We start from the raw sequence: 22,298 nt of genomic DNA, 5'->3' as shown, positions 1-22,298 counted from the left end.
ATTACATGTGAGTATCAACTATTAGCAATATAAATTAAATAGGTAAATGCCTGAGTACAATATCCATTGCAAATCTGATAACTTTAAAATCCTTTCCTATGCTGTATAATGGAATACATTTAGAGGCAATGTTGTGTTTCCACTCTGAAATGTCACGAGACTGACACTAAACTATTCAGACTCCTCACATGCACACAGACATAACGCCCTGTCACAAGTCTGGATTCTGGCTTCTGGAGTCATGGCAGCCCAGCTTCTGAAAGCCCTATGGAAAGACTGATTAGGCCTCAGATTTCCCTACCTCTGTGCAGCCAAGTATCATTACAAATTTTATTTCAATCTTAGTCCATTTGTGCTGCTACCATGACATGTTGCTGACTGGACAAATCTGAAAAGGACAGAGGTCAGTTCTTCAGTGATAGATGCTACACTTCTCACACCCAGGCCTCCAGCTGGATCCAAGGCCTACTCCACAGGAGAGAATTTCACATCCAGTGCTTGAATCCTGAGCAAACTCCATGGTTAGGGAGGCCACAGACCCTAGGTAGGACCTGCAATTGCTATTTTGCTAAATGACCATGCTGCCAAATTGCCTTCTAAACATTTGTGTTTCTGTCCATAGACCCAGGCTGCTCTCAACATTGATCATGGATGCTTCTTTTTGCAGGGGCAGCAGTCAATGACGGGATACACAACTGGCCAAACACATCTTTCTCACCACTCCTACACCAAGGCTCAGGGAACATCATGGAAAGGGAACAGATACATGATGGGGATGGGAGCTATTGTTGATATCCTGGCTTCTCCCTCTCCCTGGGTCCTGCGCAACCTGGCCCTGTTCCTGCTCCCAACTTCTTCCCTTGCCCCAGTGGTTTCTCCTCAGCACCCACCTGTCACTCTGCACCAGTGCTCTCCTGGGTCTTGGCCTTCTCCTAGTCCTGTGGCCTCTCTAATCCTTGGGTTCTCCCTCCACCCTGGGATCATTCTTCTCCAGGCAACTCTCCCCTAAGCCTGGGATCTATCTTTGACAGGTGATGACTCCTTACTGACAGCTCAAAGGCTGTCAAAGGTTGCATGGCTACATTGTGCATGCGTTAAGTGGCTGCATAAGGACTCTGCATGCAGAGGCCACTTGGAAATGGGCCAATGGCAGCTCCATGACTCTAGTTTCAACAGCCCAACTGCAGAGCCTCGTTCTAAACCATTCCCTTTCCCTTTTTAAGCAAGCATTTCCTCCATCTGCTCCCAATTGGTTAACACCCACCCCTCCCTTCGCTCCCTTACCCAATAAACTCCATGTGGGTTTGTTGAGTTTGGTGGTTCGTGTTTCATCATCCAAAGCTGCAGCAAAGAACAACAGCTATGACATGTGAACTGCTGAACATGACATAACTGTCGCACACATGAATTCACAACAGCCATGGTTACTTGCACAAGATCAAACCAGCCAAAATTCTGTCATTGATGATGGAGGCGTTCTGCAGCCCCCCCCCCCCCACTATCCCTTACTGAGGAGTAACTGACATTGATAGCAGTTTTTATAAATGTGTGGCCACTGGTACATTTCATATGCTGTAGTGGATGGTCCTGTTCACATATGGGAAGTACTAATTGGAACTTAATGGGAGATTGAGGGGATGAGGGAGATGGAAGTTTGGGGGAAGATGGAAGAGGATGAGGGAGATGGAGGTAAGTGAGGGAGATGGAGGGTGATGAGGGAGATGGAGAGGGATGAGAGAGATGGAGGGAGATGAGGGAGATGGAGGGGGATGAGGAAGATGGAAGGGGGTGGGGAGATGGAGGGGGATGAGGGAGGTGGAAGGGGATGAGGGAGAAGGGGAGTTGGAGAGAAATGAGGGAGATGGAGGGGGATGAAGGAGATGGGGGGATGAGAACAGATATGATCCTTTTTCAGTGTATACATGTGTCAAGCACAAGAGTAAAGAAAACTTAATGCAAGTTTTTAATTAACATATAATGAAGTTTGCATCCTAAGAAGTAATTTCAAAAGGTCTGTTAGTAACAATATCCCAGCTTTAGAAGACAGGTTAGGGCATGACTCAGGTACAGACTCACAGTTCTACAAAGTAGCATAAAGCAAGTTCTAAGGAGAACAAAATCATCGACAACAGTCAAGGAATACCAGTGGTAGGTATCAGAAGAGGCTAAGCCAAGAGGATATCTTTGAGCCAGGACTTAGGACTGATTGAATTCCAACAGGCTGCCAGGAGGCAGTAAGTACCCTCTAGCTAGTCTGTCTAGCTGGGTAAAAACAGTCCCTATTCAGTCCCTTACAGTCAGGGACTGTAAGTGCCATTTAGTGCATCCCATCTCATTTAATACTCATAGTGGGATCACTAATTCTATTGCAATGATTTATAAAAACTATAATTAGAGTAAGTGTCTTATCCAAAATCAGAGTGCTAGCACATAGGAAGTCAAGACTCAAACACAAGTCTACATTGGTCTCTTTCTTGAGTCTCATGGCAACTTAGGTACTGCTAAACATCATAATATATTCTCCAAGTAGTAACTACTTGAACACGCAGCACAATATGTAGAATATACATGCATGGGGAGTGAATGCATCCACCGAAGGACTGTTCAGACCACTGGAATGCGTGTTACATAAAATTTTACCATCTAACCTTAAGTTGCAATGGATATTGTTTCATTTTCTGCTTAACTGGCTCATTCCGATCTTGAACTGTGATGGGCCAGGTGAGGTAACTAAGTGTGCTGTTCTTTGGCAGCATGGCCTTTAGTTTAATGGCTGTGTTTTATTCTTATTTTGCTAGGAGGAGAAGCACAGCCTTCTTAGATGGGGAACTGCATTCAGAGGTCGAGGAATGGCGCTTCTCTAAGAATGCTGCTCTCCTGGGTCTCACTGTTCTGTTCTGTGACTCCTCCTTAGGATGTTACAGCAAAGTGTCTGGCTAGGGCAGTGTTCATCTGTACCCACTTTAATTTTTCAAACTGGATATAGGTTTTAAATTTTAGAGACCAATCGTGTAGAAGAAACACTCTGAATTATTAAATATGCTTCAGGGCGGAGAATACACATTTTTAAATTCAATATTATATTCATTCTAATTATCCTTTAGAATACAGAGAATCAGTGAATGACTGCAGGGGCCTTTATTTCTGGCAATCAATTATTATCCATCAGAAGAAAAACCGTAATAAAACACACACCTAACTCAATGAAGTAGGTGACAAATATTAATAAAACTACCATCAATGTTCCTAAATCATGCTTGAAGGGAGAAAAGCTTTAGAATAATGAAGAAAATCTAGGAATGCCTCAGAGCCCCCAGTGCCTGGTATTGTTTTCTGAGCTAGCATCTCCCTGGCTTCTCTGTCATGAGCAGGTTTGCAATCTGGTCTATGATGGGAGATGCCGTTCTGTAAATATGTTTCTCATACTGGTTAATGAATAAAGCACTGTTGGCCAATAGGAAAGCAAGATAGGCGAGGCTAGGAGACAAGGGGGATTCGAGGAAGTGATAGGGAGGAGTCAACATGGAGAGACTGGAGAGACCAGATGCCGGCCCCACTAGGTAAGATGAGAGCACGTGGAAATACTTAGATTAATAGAAATGGGTTAATACTTAAGACAGAGCTAGCTGATAAGAAACAAGTAACTGGCCAAGAGCATTATATCAAATACAGAGTTTTGGTGTGTTAATTGGGCCTGGCGTGGCGGTGGGACCAGATCGGAGGGGGAAAAAACCTTACTCCTTACAGGTCTACCTTTTTTTCCGCTTTGGAGACAGGGTCTCCCATAGCTCAGTCTCCCCTCAAACTCAATACATAGTCCAGACTGCCCTTCAACCCCTGATCCCCTACACCTGAGGCCTGAGATTACAGGCCTGCCCTATCATACCCAGCTCAGGGCTTTTGTTGCTTGCTCTGTTATGCCTGGTATCAGGTTTAAATTGCTTCCATGAAACACTGTGATCAAGAAGTAAGTTGGGAAGGAAAGGGTTTGCTTGGCTTACACTTCCATATCACGCTGTTCATCATCAAAGGAAGTCAGGGCAGGAACTCAAACAAGGCAAGGACCTTGAGCAGTAGCTGATGCAGAGGCAATGGAGGGTGTTTACTGGATTGTTCAGAACTGTGGACTAACAATAGCTGGGGAACCTGCATGGGACTGAACTAGGCCATCCGAATGTGAGTGACAGTTATGTGACTTGATCTGTTGTGGGGAGCACCCTGGTGTTGGCACCAGGGCCTATCCCAGGTGCATGAACTGGCTTTTTGGAGCCCATTTCCTATGGTGGGATACCTTGCTTAGCCTTGAAACAGGGAGGAAGGGCTTGGTCCTGCCTCCACTTGGTATGCCAGACTTTGTTGACTCCCAGGGAAGACCTTACCCCCTCTGAGGAGTGGATGGGGAGGATGAGAAGTGAGGGAAGGGGGCAGAGGAGAAGGGAAGGAAAGAGAACTGGGGTTGGTATGTAAAAAGAAATCTGGGTTTTTTAAATAAAAGAAAAAGAATATAAAAAAAGAAAACAAGAAAATAATTTTTTTTTTTTGAAATGTTGGGTAAAGGTGCATTTTCTTCCTTACTCATTCAAAAGGTTACAGTGGTAGCCATCCCTCTTACAGAAGTAAATAGTTGGATGGCAGGCTATTTTTTAAGTGTGCTAGCATATTTAGGCAGTGTGCACTCACTGTCAAGATGCTACTGTTAACAGAGTAAGTACTCCATCATCAGACTGAAGACAGCTTTTTTGTGTTTGGGATTACTAAAGTGGGCATCATAAAGTAAAGTTAACATGTTTTTGTTTTGTTTGCTAATAATACTTTATACAATGTCTGACAATAACCTGAAAATACATTTTAATATTTGTAACAATGTATTTATTTGGTTAGAGATAGAATAAAAAATATTAATTCTTAGTTTATGCTGTGAATTTCCCTGGCAATTTTCACAAAATAGGTTGTAAACATCACCCCCAAACCAAACCCTGAATGCAGTTTCATTGTCTATAAGCTTTTAGGTGGATTGCACATCCAGATATTTTTCTTCAAGCACCAAAGGTCCATTAGTGTTTTTATACCATTATTCTAACATATTTTGTTGGTATGGAACTAAAGTAGCTATTACCAACATGTACAGAGAGGGAAATGTAAGGTCCCACTTCCCTGTGAGTCTTGGAGCCTGAGGCAAGTGCCCCACTTTAAGGCTGTATCTGAATTGCTATTCCTGTAAGGGAAATTTAGGTTATCATTGGATCTCTTAGAAACTAAAAGGACTTGTCATCGTTACCTAGCAAAATTCCCAATAGTAGTTTTTAAAGCAGGAAGTCAATCCAAGTTTTCAGGCTTAATTATGAAACAAAGTATATTTTAATTTTTAACACACTAGGGCAGTGTAGACTCAAAAGTAGAAAAAGCCATTAACTATACAGTTTGTTCCCACATCTTTATGAATCTTTCAAATCTTGGGCTGGAGAGATGGCTCCGCAGTTAAGAACACTGGCTGCTCTTCCAAGGGTCCTGGGTTCAAGTTCCAGTACCCACATGGCAGCTCACAACTGCCTATAACTGTAGTCCTGTGAGATCCGAAATCCTCTTCTGGTGTGCGGATGTACATGAGGACAAATCACTCATATACATAAAATAAATAAATCTTAAAAAAGGAAAGGCAGATAATTCAAATCTTATACACTTCTTAAAACAACAAAGTCAATCTGCTTTCTTTTTTATGATAATAAGAAAATGCTCTATAGACTTGCATACAGCCCAAACTTGTGGAGTAATTTCTTAACTCAGGTCCCCTCTTCTCAGATGACTTTAGCTTGTGGCAAGTTGGCATAACATTATCCAGGGCTGCATTAGTGGGCACTAGATCCTTTCTCATTTGCCTACAGGGTTGCTGTTGCTCCAAACAAACCCTCCTGCAGCAGAGCCTGAAGGCAGAGGCATCAAAGGACCTCTACTTTCTCTAAAACTTCTCCTAAGACCCCCAACTCTGTCCATGTTCCTTGTGGATGAGAATAACTCAACAAACACTAGAATTATTATGATGCTTTCTTGCTTCCTTTATTTTCCTATGCATCTCAACAGCTTGTTTCTACTAGTTAATCTTACTGAGGTCCAGTTTATCAGTAAGAAGTGTACTCATTTAAACTATAGAGTTGGGTTAGTTTTGAAAAACGCTCAACTCTGGCTGCAATACACCTCTACTACCCCAAAAGGTTCTTTGGTATCCTTTTAAGGCCATGCTCCTTCTCTACCATCAGGACTCCAGGTTGCCAGTAGCCTCATTTCTGTCACAGTGATATCTGCTGGTTCTAGAACTCCATGAGAAATGGAGCATACCCATGAAACTCTGTTGCCATACCCATCTAACATAGACCTGAAAGGCAGTGGGGGAAAAGCTGGGGCTGTAAGCAGTCTTTCCAGGAACTGCCTTGGGGGGGGGTCTAGCATATTCTCCCTTGTCTTAACAAGTGTTGAGGGAAAGTCTCTCTAGGACCTGCATGCTAGCTTTATGAAGGAAATGCTGCCACTTGACTACCAGAGTTTGCCAACTCTTTTGCAAAACACAAGTGACAATGGGCTTTTTTATTCCATAATCTACATATATTTCTGTCTTAATTAAGGAAAAACAAATCAAATTTCCTTTGGACACCACAGGGGCCAACCTGGTCTTCGAAGGTGTCATGGATTGAAGTTATAATTTCTGCATTGCTCAAAACTGAAACCTTTTTGTTTGGATAATTATCTCTTTAGAGTTTAGCTTTGGTGGAAAAGGAGCCTTTCATTCTAAACTTTCTGGTGTGAGATGTCTTCACTTAGAACATTTTTTTTTTAAATTTACTCATGTTTTCTGTTTTGGGAGATGCTACTTTTTACTTCCAAGGATACCTCCCTGGCTGCTTGATGCTGTACCTGTAAGGACATTTGCATTTTGTCTCTTGGAGTTTTGTTTCCTTTTCTCTCAAGCAACTAGGAATAGAATTACTGAGTCACTAGAGGGTATCTTTTTTTTAAAAAAAAATAATAATAAAATACTGAAAACATTGTGCTTAAGTTCAAATCACCTGCTTTCCACCTGGATATTTAAAAGAAAAAGATGACACCATGAGTCATAAAGGACCCTGGTGGGAGATGTCATTCTGTAAATATGTTTCTCTTATTGGTTAATGAATAAAGCCCTGTTGGCCAATAGGAAAGCAAGATAGGTGGGACTAGGAGACAAGGAGAATTCTGGGAAAGGTAGTTTCGCCTTTGTATCTATACGAGAAGAAAAGCTATGGATACCATCTAAGTTGATCAAGATCTGATTTGAATAAGAGAAACCTCTTAATGAGGAGAAGTGATAAGTCATTCAACAAGGTACTTCCCACAAGTTGTATGAAGACTTCTCAAAGGTAGAGGAAGTGTTCTGTTCTTGTCTTTACAGAAATCAAAAATTACCCATCTTCAAAAGGCAAAAGACACTAAATGTGTAGGTACCTGAAGAAAAGAAGACAGCTATCGAGAAAGAACCATCAAACAAAGAAGAATATGACTTATGTTACCAATATCTAATTCTGGTGAACTACCTCTATACAAAAATCTAATTTTCTTTACTCCTTAGTATTCTTTTGTCCCAATTCATGTAAACCGATTCTGGCTTTGGAATTGGATTTGGCTCTCCTCTAAATTCAAGCAGTTGTTAAAATAAAATTCAGAGTTTTGTCTTATATCAAGAAGCCAATTTGTGTAAGACAGAAGAAAACAAAATCTAGGGAATGTCATTTGTCTAAACCCAGTTTTCTCTCTGAAATCGTAATTTTCTTCATACTTATTTTCATCCTTACTGTTGCCTTTACCAATATGCATACCTATAGTTGAAATTTCTGTGTTGATATTAATGCTTAAGTTTTTCACAAGGAACAATTACAACTCCTAACAGCAATCTTTGAATTCTCTGGAAAGAAGATGGGGCCCCACTTCTTTGATTCCACTTAATTCCATCTGATGCATCTGAGCTACAAATACTACCCTAAAACTGGTTTGGGACTATAATGCTTGAGACAACTCCAGACTAGCTAGCTGAAATTGTGCACCTTCTTATTATACCTTGGCCAGTGCCTCAGATAAGAATTTCAGTCAAGCATTACCTGCCACACAGAGACTAGCTATAAATGTTATAGCTAGTCCCCTCAAGAAATCTTGTTGCCTTAATTTTTTTTTCCTACAGGATCCCATGGAGTCATCATAGTCCCATTTCAGCAGGAAGTAATCCTAAGAAAACAACACTCCCTTTCCCTACTGTTGGCATTGGGGATAATTACACCTGTATAGGGTTGGTTTTCAGTTGCTTAGGGTTGGGTATGGAAGGTGATATTCAGACTAGGGTATCTCTTTAAGATAAGTATATGTTATGGTCAGGAAGGGTATGGTTAGGATGGGATATAGGTAGGTTAACATATCTTATTTTGAATTATCTTAGTAATTATTAATTGTATATAACTTATATTGTTATAGATTCTTATATGTTTTAACTTATGTAAAATTAAGTTTGTATTCCTTTCTCAGATAATTTGCATATTATATTTTTCCATATTCTGTAAGATCTTCTTTCTGTTTACAATGTTTTGTGTATGGATATCTTTATCATATTCTATATATGTATACTTTTACATATGTTTAAGATATTTTGTATATTGATACAATTTAGGATATCTTTTATCATGTTGCACTATACAGCTCTACCTCCTGTCAAGACGTTTCAATTCTAAATTATTTTGGGAAGTTTCAGCCATTTATACAGCTATGCTCCTAAGTATTACAGATTATAATCATCCATGTTTCTCATACCTATGAGATTAGTCAGACATAGATGTTTGATCTTCAAACACTTTATAGACCTGCAGAATATGGCATTTAAATATTTTAATATTAGTACTCCTTTGACATGAGACATAATTGCTCCTGACAGCACCAAGATATTCCCAAGAAAATGTTGGGCACTGATGTCACTCCTTCTGGAGTCCATTCTCTCCTCAGCTAATGGCCTCTTGGGCAAAGAACCACCCCTACCTCAACCACTGACTTTGGACATGCTGTCCTACTGTGCTTGCAGGAGACAAACATAGAAGACTGCTGATCCTTGCCAAATCAGGGTAAGACAGCCTTTCTACCTCCCTGCTTCTTGTTGTTCAGTCAGATACTCTTGGCCTCAGCCAAAGCTGGTTGCCCCGACGTTGCTGTGAGACTTTAGGTGACTGTCCAGGTAGCCTGCTGTTTCTGTCTTCGCTGCATCTTGTGGAAGCTGCTTGCCTGCACTTCCTACCTACCCTATTATTTTTATTCTCCTTCTCAGGTCTTTGATGAGGTTGAAGATTAGACTGTCACGATTATTGTTCTCTCTCTTCCTAAATAGAAATATTAGGTACAAACTTAACCTTCCAGCTTAGGACAACTCCATAGTAATCTCTGTTATGCCTTCACCCTAGGACTGGATACGTAGTTCTTGCCATTTGCTCTTGTTACCTCACTGGCAATAGGCCTAAGTGTGTATGTTCTTTTTTTCCTTCTCCTAGAGCATAGTTGATATTTACTGTCCTTGTATATAGCTACATATCAAGCCTAAATCTTTTCTTTAGACTAAAAGGGGAATTGGAGTGAGATATCCACCCTGCCCACACCTGTTATATTGACTACGCCCATTGGGGCATGGGGACAGGGGAGGGCTTGACTGGTGGAGTCTAGGTCTGGGTCCTGACCCGGATGCTCTCTCTTACTCCCAGGTCGGAGACAGAGAAGATCTGAGGATGTCCTTGGAGCAGGGAACCCTCAGTGGTGGTCTGTGTCTTGTGTAAGTGAATTCTCCCTGAATAAACCTCAATCAGCCTGTATTGTGTCCCAGAATCTTATTACCAGCTTTAGAACCCTATGAAGGAATTAAAGATGGCCCACCCCAAGATATAGCAACACATTTGATAATCTCAGGTTGAAATCATCTAAGGCAACATAAACACAGGAAGGGCCACTTGGTCTGTCTTTCCATGAATGACTAGAAAATGGCCTTGACCACTGGATGCTATAACCATGTCTGCAATGAACCTAAACTAGCAAACTCAGTGGGGGTGGGGTAGAGGGTCAGCAGAGTCCAGCTCTACTGACTCCCTGACAAGGGTTAGGTCAATTGCTTCAGCAGAGCCAAAGGGCTTAGAAATTTTCCTATCTTAAGAGGTAACAGAGTGAGCTAACACATGTGCTGTTCTAATCATGTTCTTTATTCTTCTTTCCTTGTGCTGTAGTTTCTGAGTTATACACAGGTAGTACTTTCCCACATCCGCTTTGGGTGAATTTGGGACACCCAGTCTCCTTACCTTACCGGGAAGGACTATGAATCAAACAAGCTGGGATGTGACATACCCCTGTCTTTAAAGGTCCCAAATGTGACCTATTTGAAAGACTCCTCTCCTGACTAAATGTCCTGACAAATAAAAGGTAATTGCAGGGAGCTGGCTTCTAAGTTGTATCTCAGGGAATGGAGCAGAGATTTGACTGTGGGAACCAAGGTTTTTGACTGTGTGACTAAATTTTCTCCTAGGGGTCCCACAGAGTCACCCAATCAGCAAAAGAACAAGGCAGGCTTTGAAGAGTCCACAGTCCTTGTAGGACAAATAGATTCAGTTTGCAACATGTCCCAGTATATATTCTATGTATCAAAACTATATTGCTAAATGAAAAAAATATCTTCCTGACCATCACAGATAAGATTGAGATGCAACCATGAGATTATGTATATACATCACATGAGAATACGCAATACAATGTAGGTATTGGGGAGACACCAAGATGCTTTATCCAAAGTGAGCAACAGTTTCCAGAGCTGATGGTCCTGTGGGCCTTGTCTGGACAGGATTAACCTCCATCAGAGAGTCACTCCTCTGGTGGGCTGCCATGTGAACACTAGTTGTCACCTGCCGTAACTCTCACGACCCCTGACAAAAACTCTATGAAGTATCATCCCTTATTCCACTGGCTTCTATATCTCCATACCATCCTACATATATCTCAGTAAATCTCTAGAAATGACAACTCTAGTCCATGTATCCCCATGCCCTTCCATTCCTCACAAATACAATGTTCTTTAGACTTCGGGCTAATGAAGGTTTCATGAGCATCTAAAATTCATTTAAAAATCATTTTTCAAAATGCATGGCAGGGAAAGTATGGCAGCAGGAACCAGAGACAGCTAGTCACATTATGTCTGCAGTCAGGAAGCAAAGAGAGGCTGGGAAGAGAAGGTGGGCTATAAAACCCACAACCTGCCTGTGTCCGGTGACCCACTTCCTCCAACAAGCTTCTCCCTCTCATGGGGTCCAGCTACCTACTGGAGACCAAGTATCCAAATACATGAGCCTATGGGAACATTGGGCATTCAAATCACAACAAAGGAGGCCTCTCTCCCCTCTTACTCTCATCAGAGGAAAGGCATGAGGATTTCCTACACAAAGTAGAGCAGTGACTGAGAAGGAAACAAACAGATTGCATTTGGTTAGACTGCAGATGGGCAGCCTCCATGTCTGAGATGCCCTGGGTGAACCCAGGCTCATGAGTCAGGCTATTCCAATTTTCAAGAAGCATTGCTCTGAAATTCAGCTACCATTTGCAGAAAAACAAGGCTAGTGTGTAGTAGGGAAGATCGTGGCAGAAATCAATGGGCACATTAGCATGGCTATTTATGTCATACAGGTAATGCTTAGGCAGCCATGTTGATGAGACTGCATGGGTGTAGCGTTTAACATTTCTAGAATGTATGGAAGGTCAAAATCTCATGGAGCTGAAGCCTGAACCCTAGACAAAAGTCTATGGGCAACTAAGAAATGCTTAGAGTGAGAAATAGTCTTCACCAGGGTAGAACACATAAACTGCTTACCTATTTATCAAATGGTCAGCCCTAAAAATATGTAACATTCAGACTGAGCAGATTGTATTTGCGTATTTAGGAACACACACACATGCATGCAGACACACACACACACACCACCACCACCACCAACAACAACAACAACAACAACAACAATTTAAAAAAAAAAAAAAGAGGTCATAAATTTAAAAGAGAACAGGGGTTAGTATTATATATGAGGATCTGTAGGAAAGAGGGAAATGTAATTATAATCTCCAAGAAACATTTTAAAAATTCATGTGCAAGAAGTCATTAGTGCCACAACTAAGGAATTAAGTAGGGATAAACTCCTTAACATTCCAGCTGTGTTTTCTCATTTGATTATAATGGTAATCCATGACTAGCTAGATTAAATCAGCTCTGTCCAAATAAATGCATATCAAATGTAACTAATATTCTATCCCTTTCCTTTTCTACGGCTAACTCCACACTTCCCAGAGGGAATTTTCCAGTTCATTATCAAAAACTGATTAAATAATTAGGGAAAGAACTTTAAAAATGATTGCATAAATTTATATGTACATGCTAAACAAATAATGGTTCCTCTGGATGTTTAACAAAAAAAAAAAAAAAAAACAAACAAACAAACAAAAAAAAAACCCAAGGACCAGAGTAAAATAATTAATCATTTCAGGGTTCATCAACAAATTAAAGTATCCTAGAGAAAATCATACTTAAAACATGAATTTAGAGAAAATATAGGAAATTTCAAGGTATTTTATAAGGCACCTGACCCACGTAAGCTACTGTGTGTTTGTTTTATTTTTAATTGTGTAGCTTATGATGGAGAGTAAGCATGCAGCAGGTGGATCGGGAGTAGGACTGACTAGTTGCAGTTGGACGGATCAGTCAGTACATTGTCTACCACAGTGAAACAAACCTCTCTATAGCAGCATCTGTGGTCAGAGCTAACCTAGGAGTAATTTGGCTTCCTCAGCCTTAGCACAGAGACCCACAGCAAAGAAAGGCTCTGCCTTATGTAAGTATGCACCCTGATGACAGGTAACACAAACACATACCATAGTGTCCAAGGCCAACTATGGTGTCCTCTAAACTTGGCTCAGCTTCATGGCGGTTCAGGGAAGGAAGAGGCTGAGGCTCAGGCGGGTTCTCGGAAGTCCGTTCATCCAATTCCTTATGGAAGGGAATCAACAAACCATGAGAAGTGGACAGAAGGAAACGGCCCTGCCACACATGAAGCACATTCTTCTTCCCTAACCCTAACAGCATCTTCAAACTTTGGGAAAAGAGAAATGGTCCTGAACCTGACAGCCACCTTGGGCAAAGCATTCAACCTCTGTAGGAACCAGTATCTAGGCCAGAGCTAGGTGAGCCAAGCAAGATGCCCAGGGAGCTAAGTCAAACGTTCAGGCAAATATAGGCCTGAACTGTCAGTAGCTAGGAGCAAGTATTTATTGCCAATGTGCAACCATAGTTTCTCACCTAACTTATCCCTTCTCAGTTTCATCTCAAAACTAAAAGTGTTGACTTGAATGACTTCCACATCTTAGCTGGACTAACAAGTCCTGAGAGTCTAATTTCAATTTCCTAAAAGACAAGTACCTAAGAAATGATGAAGGAATTCATGCTTCAAAAACATAAAAGGTGAGGTTGGGAGTATGTATTAGCTGGTAGAATGCTTCCCTGGTATAAAAGAAGTCCTTCATTCTATCTCCAGCACTGTGTTAACACATGCCTATAATTCCAGCTGGAGAAGCTGCCTTTGCTACTGCCCTATTGCCTTGAAAAGACACCATAACCAAGGCAACAACACTTTAAAAATCATTTCATTAGAGCTTGCTTACAGTTTTAGAGGGTTTGTCCATGACCATCATGGCAGGAAGCAGACAGGCATGTCAATGGGGCAGTAGCTGAGAACTTTAAGTCTTGATCTGCAGGCAGCAAGGTGGGGGTGGGGATGGGGGGGCAGTGGAGAGACTGGGCCAGGCACTGGCTTTTGAAACCTCAAAGTTCACTCCCGGGGACACGGTTCCAATAAGATCACTCCTACTCCAACAAGGCCACGCCTCCTAATCCCAATCCCTACTCCCAAACTGTGTTGCTTTCTGGAGACTAAAGTATTCAAATATGTGAGCCTGTGGTGGGCGGGGCATTTTCATTTAAACCACCACAGACATGGAGCATTAAGCAATCCTGGACTAAAGGGCAGGTTTGAAGTGAGCCTGTGCAACATGAGAAACTGTCTCAACAAAGCAAAACTAAAGCTAACTAAATAAATAAAAATAAAAGATAAAGTGTCCAAATATGTTAATAGGAATTTCAACGGGCCATTTGTATTTTATTACTTTTTTAACGTGTGTGTGTTTGCAAACTAAATGCAATACTGAATTGCCCTATTTTCTCTGATAAACAACTTTCAAGGTGGTGGTGAGGACTATTTCAAGAATGCCTTTTGTTAAGAAAAAAAATTAAAGGGCAAGTCCAAAGTAGTAAGTAAGTCAGATGCGTAAGTCAGATGAAATCAGCAAGGCACTTGTGAGAATGGGCGCAGGAAGCAGAGCTGCCCCCTGTACTGATGATTGTTTAAGGAGGTACAGCTGGGTCCAGATCGCAAAGGTTCACTGCTGGGACTCTGAGTACCCAAAGAACACGGAGGCTGCAGGGTACCATCACTGCATGCACTTCAGAAGGTATCTGCAAAGAAGCACTGGGGGGCTCAACTGACTGTGACTCACTGAAGTTCTCTTTGAGGAAGACAGCTTGGGCTTGCCTGCCTTGTGTATTAACAGTGTGGTTTCTCTTTATTTGTCTCTTTCGCTTTTTAAGCTACCATCCTCTTAAGAAGTAGAGTCAAACATGATTTCACACTCAATTGTGCAAGATTTCAAAACCTAAATTCAGCCATGACATTGTCAATTAAAGTCTGAAAACAAATCAAGTCACTCTCCTAAATGTATGAAGGGCTTCTGGAGACATGGCTCAGTTGGTAAAGTGCTTGCTAGGCAGGTGTTAATCCCAAAGCTCGAGAGGTAGAGACAGTAGGGCTTGCTGGCCAGCCAACATAGCATGATCAATGGACTCTGGGTTGAGTGAGAGACATTATCTCACAGAATAAGGTAGAAAGGAATCTAGAGGGAGCCCAATATTCACCTCTGGTCGTCACATGCATGCACACTCATGAACATGCACATACATCCAATGAACACACGCTCCACAACGAATCACAGAAGAGTTTGCTCCAGCCTGGCAAGAGAGAAAGAAGGAATTGAGAGCAGAGTCTCAATGAGGTTAGGGGAAAATGAAGGCATCAAAATGCTGAGAAGGGGCAAGGAAATGCATTCAAAGCCAGGTGCATTTTTCCTTTATCGAATTTTCCTCCAGCCTCTTGCATCTGATTAATACAGTTTCTGTCATATTGTATTTCATCGTTTTTAGCTCAACAATGCCTTTCCCTGAGATGATGAAAGCCCTTCAGGCCTCTGCAAAGTGTTTAGCTTCTTCCTTTGTTCTATCATTAAGCCCATCTCTCTCGCTCTTGTGTCTGTGAGTGTGATTAAACCTGCCTCTGTCCTGCCTGGCTGCTTCCTCTTTCCTCCTGGGGTCAACAGGAGAGTCTTCCCCTCAGGCCGAGCCTCCTTTTCTCCCATTCCCATGAAATGATCTGCTCATGGGTGTCATTTTCAGCTCTCCCTTCATCTAGAGGGGGTTGGTCATGGTCAGGGGCCCCACTTGCTATCCTGGTCAGCAACATCAGAAGCAAAGCTGAGCGTATTAGAAATCTGACAGCCCAGGCCCTACCCCAGGCCAACAGAATCGGAATCAAGATAACACAGGATACTCTGGCATGTCCTGAAGTTTGAGAAGGGTTTTGTAAGTCACAGAATTTAGAAGAGAGCCAGCTGGCTGCGGACCTGAGAGGTCAGAAGGTTTTCCAGAAGACAAAGGGACCTCTGAAAGAGAGAAGGGCCCTAACCACGAATCACCATTGTTCCTGTGCTGTCATGCTAAAAAATGCTCATATCCATATGCAAACTTGGGAAACAATGGCTCACCTATTGTTCCCATGCTGCTATGTTAACAATGTTCCTATCCACACACAAGCTTGGGAAACCCTTCTGAGAAGTTCAGGACCAGAGATAGTACTCAACCTCAGAAAACTCAAAAGAACGAACCAACATCTTTAGCTAGGACAGGACTGTGAGTGTGTGCGCATACACGCACTTGAGTGCACATACATATGCACTCACACTGGTGTACACACACACACACACACACACACACACTACTTGCTGGGAGAAAGGAAAGCATGATGGTCAATCTTGTCTGTCAGACAAGATCTAGAATCACTATGGAAACACATTTCTGGGTGTGTTTATGCAAGTGTTTGCAGAAAGGCTGAGCCAAAGAAGGAAGACCTCCTCTTAATGTAGGCAGCATCATCAGCCCACAGACTGAGGTCCTAGGCTGAAAGAAAGGAAAATGACAGCTGGGCAATGAAAGTCATCATTCACTACTTCCTGAGTGCAGATGCAATGTCCTTGTCATCATAACTTCTCAGTCATTATGGACTATACTTTCAAATTATGAGTTCCCTCAAAACTTTCCTCCAAAACAAAACACTTCCTTCAGTTGCTTTTGTTGAGTATTTTGTCACAGCATCAAGAAAAGTAACTAGTACAGGAAGTCACTGGGGATGAATGCTGGGAACAACAGAATCTAGCAGAATCTTTGCGCAACCTCTTTCTTTTTTTAAGATTTTACTTATTTAATATGTATACAGTGTTCTGCATGTATGCTTGCACACCAGAAAAGGGCACCATATCTTATTATAGATGATGTAGCTGCTGCAAATTGAACTCAGAACCTCTGGAAGAGCAGTCAATGCTCTTAACCACTGAGCCATCTCTCCAGCCCCAGAAACCTCTTTCTTAATCTGGGCTGGCTCCGTGTTCTGTGTGATAACATGGATAACAAAATCTATTCAGCTTGGTGTGACTTTGCATGCCTGTAATCTCAGCACTTGAGAAGCTGAGGCAGGAGGCTCATGAGTTTAGGCCAGTCTGTGTCACATAGTAAGACCCTTTCTGAAAGGAACAAAAGAAGGGAGGAGGGAGAGGGGAGCGAGGGAGGTCACTGAAGCTTCATAATACAAAAAGAAAACAAACGCCATATCTGGCGTTCAAGCCATAGCCGTAACAAAGAAATGCCTCTGATCTCAGGTTTCCTGGCATTCTGGTTTATTTTGGTGATTGAGCAGGGAGTTTGCACACATTAATCCTCACAATCCTGTCAACTTCCTTGTCTAGATCTTTGGGAATGCCTGGTTTTTGGTCTTATATAGCCAAAGCAGAGCCAGGGCAAAGACCGACTACAATAGGATGTCTTCACAGTGCCTGCCTAGGCATGTCTGAGTGCTGAAGCAAGGCATTCTGTTTTCCTGAGGGCATGCATTCTTCCATACTTGTAGTATGAAGACTTTCCTCTTGGTTGAGACCTGATCCTATTGCTAATCCCATGTCCTTTCAGCCAATAATTCTCTACTTGCCAGTATCCATGAGCAGGAAGAAACTCTCACAGTTTTCCAAGTCTCTGAGACCAGTGACAGATGCCACAAACAGCTTCACTATAAATGGCGATAGCAGGGAGTAGAATACTTAGAATACTATGTAGAATTGAGGACTTTTTACCAGCACTCTTCTAGTGTCTGTTGACCACCTCTGTAAGCAGAAGGAGACCCGTGAAGTCACAGAGGAGACGAGATCTACTGTGGGATCCCACGTTGGACTATCTGATCGTCTAAATACTTTAGGAAGATAGATGTGCATTGTCTTGCTCAGAGAGGGACAGAAAACAGGTGTTCCTAGGCCTTGATCTTCTAAGAGAAATATCTGCTCAGGTTTCTGCATGTTCCAGGGTTTGGAAGCCTGTAGTGACTCATCTAAATTACAGAATTTACAACACTGAGGTTCAGGGCATTGTTCTACAATCAAGGCTTGGTTCTCTCTGTTCAAGGACAGCATCTCAAATATAGAGATCTCCTCTGGGTGAACATCTAGAAAGCTTTTCTACCCTAATGTGCTTTTATCAGAAGAGCTATGAGGTTGGTGTTGGTGTCATTTGCTCCAAATGAACCCTCACTTAGATGACCTTAATATTAGATCCTATCACCAAGGCACAGAGGGATAATCTCAAACATGAATGAAAATAGCATTTGCCATTCAAAGATTTCAGATCCAGAAGAACAGGAGGAAGGGTCCTACAACTCCATTCATTCATTATCCATAGTAGTTCTTTAGTTTGAGTGAAGTTATTATCAAAGTGTGTGAATGATATGGATAGGAGACAGAACATAAAAGGTTAAAAGGAAAAATAAGACAAAAAGGGATTGACAGACTAGATAGGCAAAACACAAAAAATAGATGTGAAGGTCAGATATGTGCATGTTTGATCTATTAAATCTTAACCATAATCTCTGCATTTGGTGACAATTCAATTATCTTGTAAATAGTAGCAACTTGCTCTGTGATGGCTGAATCAACTGGTCCACTTGCAGATGTAAGCTGCTTTGATTATGGGTTATCATCAGCTGTTGGCTTACTTGTAGAACCCTCCCTGGAGGTGGGCCAAGTTGGTCTGGGTGTTTTCTTTTCTATCTTTTTCCTACACATTTAGCCTGATGAATCCGAGGGACCCAAAGCAAGGAAACATCCCATGAAAACATGAAATAGGGGTGCTTACATGAAGCATATCGACACTCAGGGGATCAAAGTTCTGGAATTGGGATTCTTGCACTCGTTTGTTATTTTCTTTATATTTTTCTTCCACAATCTTTCTGTAAATTCAACAAGAATGTAAAAAATCAGTGCAAATTGTTTAGGTTATATCTATAGTATACAAACAAGCATGACTGCTGTTTTAACATGTAGACCTGGTTATCAGGAAGCCAGACTATCAGGTCTGCCCCTCAGGGTAGCATCTCAAATGATTTTTTTTCAAAATTTCAAGTGATGCTCTTCCAAAGCACACACACTACAGAAGCTGTGGCTCCTTAGTCAACTCTGAAGCCCCTCGAATATCAGGAGAAGATAACACTCACCCCTGAACATCATGACTGTGAAGAGGCTGCTACCCCAATGGCTGAGATTCATTGTACTTCATAATGAGCAAGCCCATACACAAGGACAATGGAATTACATATCAAGGAATTGTGAGCACTGTGGTGGAGGGAAAGTGGCAAAAGAGCTACATCTAAGAAGCTTTCAACTATCCAATTCCATAATAGTCACCAAGAAGCATGACAGACTTCCAGGACATAGGATTCCTTTTGTCTAACATGCCTCAGTCTAGAAGCCACCATGCTATTTCTTAGTTTCCCAAGCTTCATTTTTATACTACATATTAATGAGATTATGCACAGTTGGCATTTCTCAGTTACATTAACTAAAATGCACAGCCCCTCTTGAATCCTAGAAACAATGACCAAAATTCTAATTCAATTAATTTGTGAAATGAAGACCAAGTAGGAACAGTATTAGTATATAACATGGAATATTTATGCAATTCTTTTGTCTACAAATAGTTTTAATCTGAATAATAATGATAATATACATGCAAAGTATTACATTTGATTTTTATGTCTTCCTTTAAGATGGAACCCCCCATTTTTATTCAACCAATGACAGGATGTATGCTACATTGGAGACATTACCATCACTGGCATTTAGATGGGCTAGAAGCTGTGAGTTGATGTAATGGCTCCAGTAATTTAAGGGCATGTATTTCCCCAGGTAAACCCACAATCAGTGGTTTATAGGAACCAGCATGAACAGACTGCACTATATTTCCACAACTGAACAATCCATACTATCATCTGATAGCCCGAACCTGGCCATGACTAGAGCATTTACAACAGAGACCAGCAAACAAACAGGCCGCCTCCCCACCCAAAGATGTTCATTACCCATTCTTCAGCATCCCTCTGCCTGTGACTTCACTGTGATGGTCTGTACCCTCAAACGGTGAGCCAAAACAGGCCCTTTATACAGTAAGTTGATTTTGTCAGGGAACTTTATCACAGCAATGGGAAAAGTAACTAACACAGAGAAAATACCACAACTGTCTATTCAGCTAGGTCCAAGTGTCAGCAGCAATGAGGTTTCCCTTAGAGCCTAACAATATTTTCATCACTAGTAACCTCCCTACCTTTCGATCTTCGTCTTCACACAGTACTGAAAACCTGATGTAAATAGCGTCTGGCATCCAATCTATGGCCCAGTAATCTTGTTTGGGGGAACAGGTGAATGAACACATAGTGATCCTATGTGCTTTGGTTTTGGCTTTTGCTTTCCTTGCATGAGTTCTTTGACAGCACCATTAGGCAGTGCAGGGCATGGGGCACCCAAAGGGGAGGCAGCTTACTTCAGTTTCCTGGCTTTCTCGTCAGCTGCCTGCAGCTTCCTCAGCCGCATCCTTTCTCTCGGAGTCATTTTCTGCACTTCAGACAGGGCTTGGAGAGTCTGCAGGTGAATCTTTTTCTGCCTGTAAGTAATACACATTCTTCTACATGCAACTCATACCAAACATGCTCAGAAAAAAAAATTAAACAAATATTTTACAGAAGTATCTCTATGGAGAGAGCAGCAGCGTACCGAGGCAGGCCAGGAAAATCTAATAAACTCTGAGTGGGTAATGAGCCAACCAGGACGAGAGTTAATCAGCATTATTTTCAAATTAGATTTCTGCTTAAAAGCAAATTGTGTACTTTCTAAATTCCTGCTCATTTCGTTGCCAGTGGCTGGTTTTTATAATGTAAGACAAATTGGGATCTTGGCCGTTAGAGAGTAAATAGGCCACCAGAGGAACTCATCTATGTGTACTGTTGGGCCATGGTCTTTGGAAAATCAGCGAATTCTTCCTCCACCACCCATGCTCTCTGTAGTCAGGGGCCCGAATGTGAATCCAGGTTTCCTCCTCTGTAAAGAATGGGCTACAGTGAATATCACCTGAAATAATGTATGCACAGTCCAATGGTGGCACTGTAACAACTGTAGAGGCCTGTGCCTACCATTCCCGGGGACATCTCCTCCTGAGGCCTGTGCCTACATTCCCAGTGACCTCTCCTTCTGGCTGACTTTGTTGGGGACAGATATTTCAAAAGACTCCTTGTCTTCAGCTTCTTCCTTAGGACACTGAATATCATACCAACCAGAGTGTTCCAGAAAGGGACAATCTATCAGGAATATTTTATAAGACTTAATGGCTGAAACACAGCCACAGATCTTGAAAATAAAGGGAACTAATTGAAATCAATATTTTACAGTGTGAAAGTGCCCTGCAGACAATTGAATTCCAGCATGCCATTAATTGTAAACTGTGTCAGGAAACTGTTCCACAACTGTTCTGCAAAATGATAGCTAAAACTAACTCACTGTTTTGTTTTGTTTTTTATTTTAAAATGTAATTTTATTTATTTATTTTCTTATTTTACATATAAATCCAAGTTCTCCCTCCCTCCCTCTCTCCCTCACTTTCTCCCTCCCTCCCATGCCCTTCAACCACTCTCCCATCTCATTCCTCCCCCCCCACTCCACAGGGAGGGTGATGCCTTCCAGGAGGGGTTATCAAAATCTGTCAAGTCATTTGGAGTAGGAACTAGGCCCTCCCTCCTGCCTCTAGGTTAAGAGAGTATGCCTTCATGGGGAATGTGCACCCAAAGTCCTTTTGTGCACCAGGGATACATCCTGGTTCCACTGTCAGAGGTCCCTTAGACTGCCCAAGCCTTTTAACTAAGACCCATGTTCAGGGGGTCTGAGTCAGTACAATGCTGGTTTCCCATCTATCAGTCTGGGGGCCCATTGGCTCCTCCTTGTTCGGGTCAGGTGTCTCTGTGGGTTTCTGTAGCCTCGTCTTGTCCTGCCTCTCTGCATCTGGATTCCAGTTCAGCTTAGTGTTTAGCTGTGGGTGTCTGCTTCTGTTTCCATCAGCTACTAGATGAGGGCTCTATGATGGTGGATAACTTAGTCATCAATCTCATTATCAGAGAAGGGCGATTATGGTAGCCTTTCCACTGTTGCTCAAATTGTTAGTTGGGGTCAGTCTTGTAGGTCTCTGAACATTTCTCTAGAGTCAGTTTTCTCTTCAAACCTATAATGGCTCCCTCTTTTATTCTCTCTCTCTCTCTCTCTCTCTCTCTCTCTCTCTCTCTCTCTCTCTCTCACACACACACACACACACATCTATTCCTCCCCTGAAGCACATGGAACTAGGAAGACTAAGTCACTGTTTTAAAAATAAGATAACATCTACTATCACACCTCTGTTAACAAACAAAAATAAAACTTAGACTTTCTTGAAATAATGGAAATTATAAACAAGATAAATGCTTTGGCCTTTACGGGGGTTTTAGTTTAGC

General features: G+C 41.9%; 1 protein-coding gene across 4 annotated transcripts in view; it reads right to left on the bottom strand.

Annotated features, from left to right (window-relative positions):
• Nek11 (NIMA related kinase 11) overlaps positions 1–22,298 on the bottom strand; it is a 212,526-nt gene that overhangs the window by 98,838 nt on the left and 91,390 nt on the right. For all 4 annotated transcript variants that reach the window (XM_051205802.1, XM_051205792.1, XM_051205809.1 and 1 more), the window contains 3 exons: positions 20,306–20,425; positions 18,626–18,719; positions 12,946–13,060 (listed from right to left, as the gene is read on the bottom strand). In XM_051205802.1, coding sequence (XP_051061759.1) covers positions 12,946–13,060; positions 18,626–18,719; positions 20,306–20,425 — 329 coding nt within the window. The remainder of the gene's footprint in view (positions 1–12,945; positions 13,061–18,625; positions 18,720–20,305; positions 20,426–22,298) is intronic.

Source organism: Phodopus roborovskii, unplaced genomic scaffold (genome assembly GCF_943737965.1).
Source record: "Phodopus roborovskii unplaced genomic scaffold, PHOROB, whole genome shotgun sequence".
NCBI classification, from domain to species: domain Eukaryota; kingdom Metazoa; phylum Chordata; class Mammalia; order Rodentia; family Cricetidae; genus Phodopus; species Phodopus roborovskii.
Note: the sequence above shows the minus strand (reverse complement) of the source record. Positions and strands in the feature narration are given on the sequence as shown.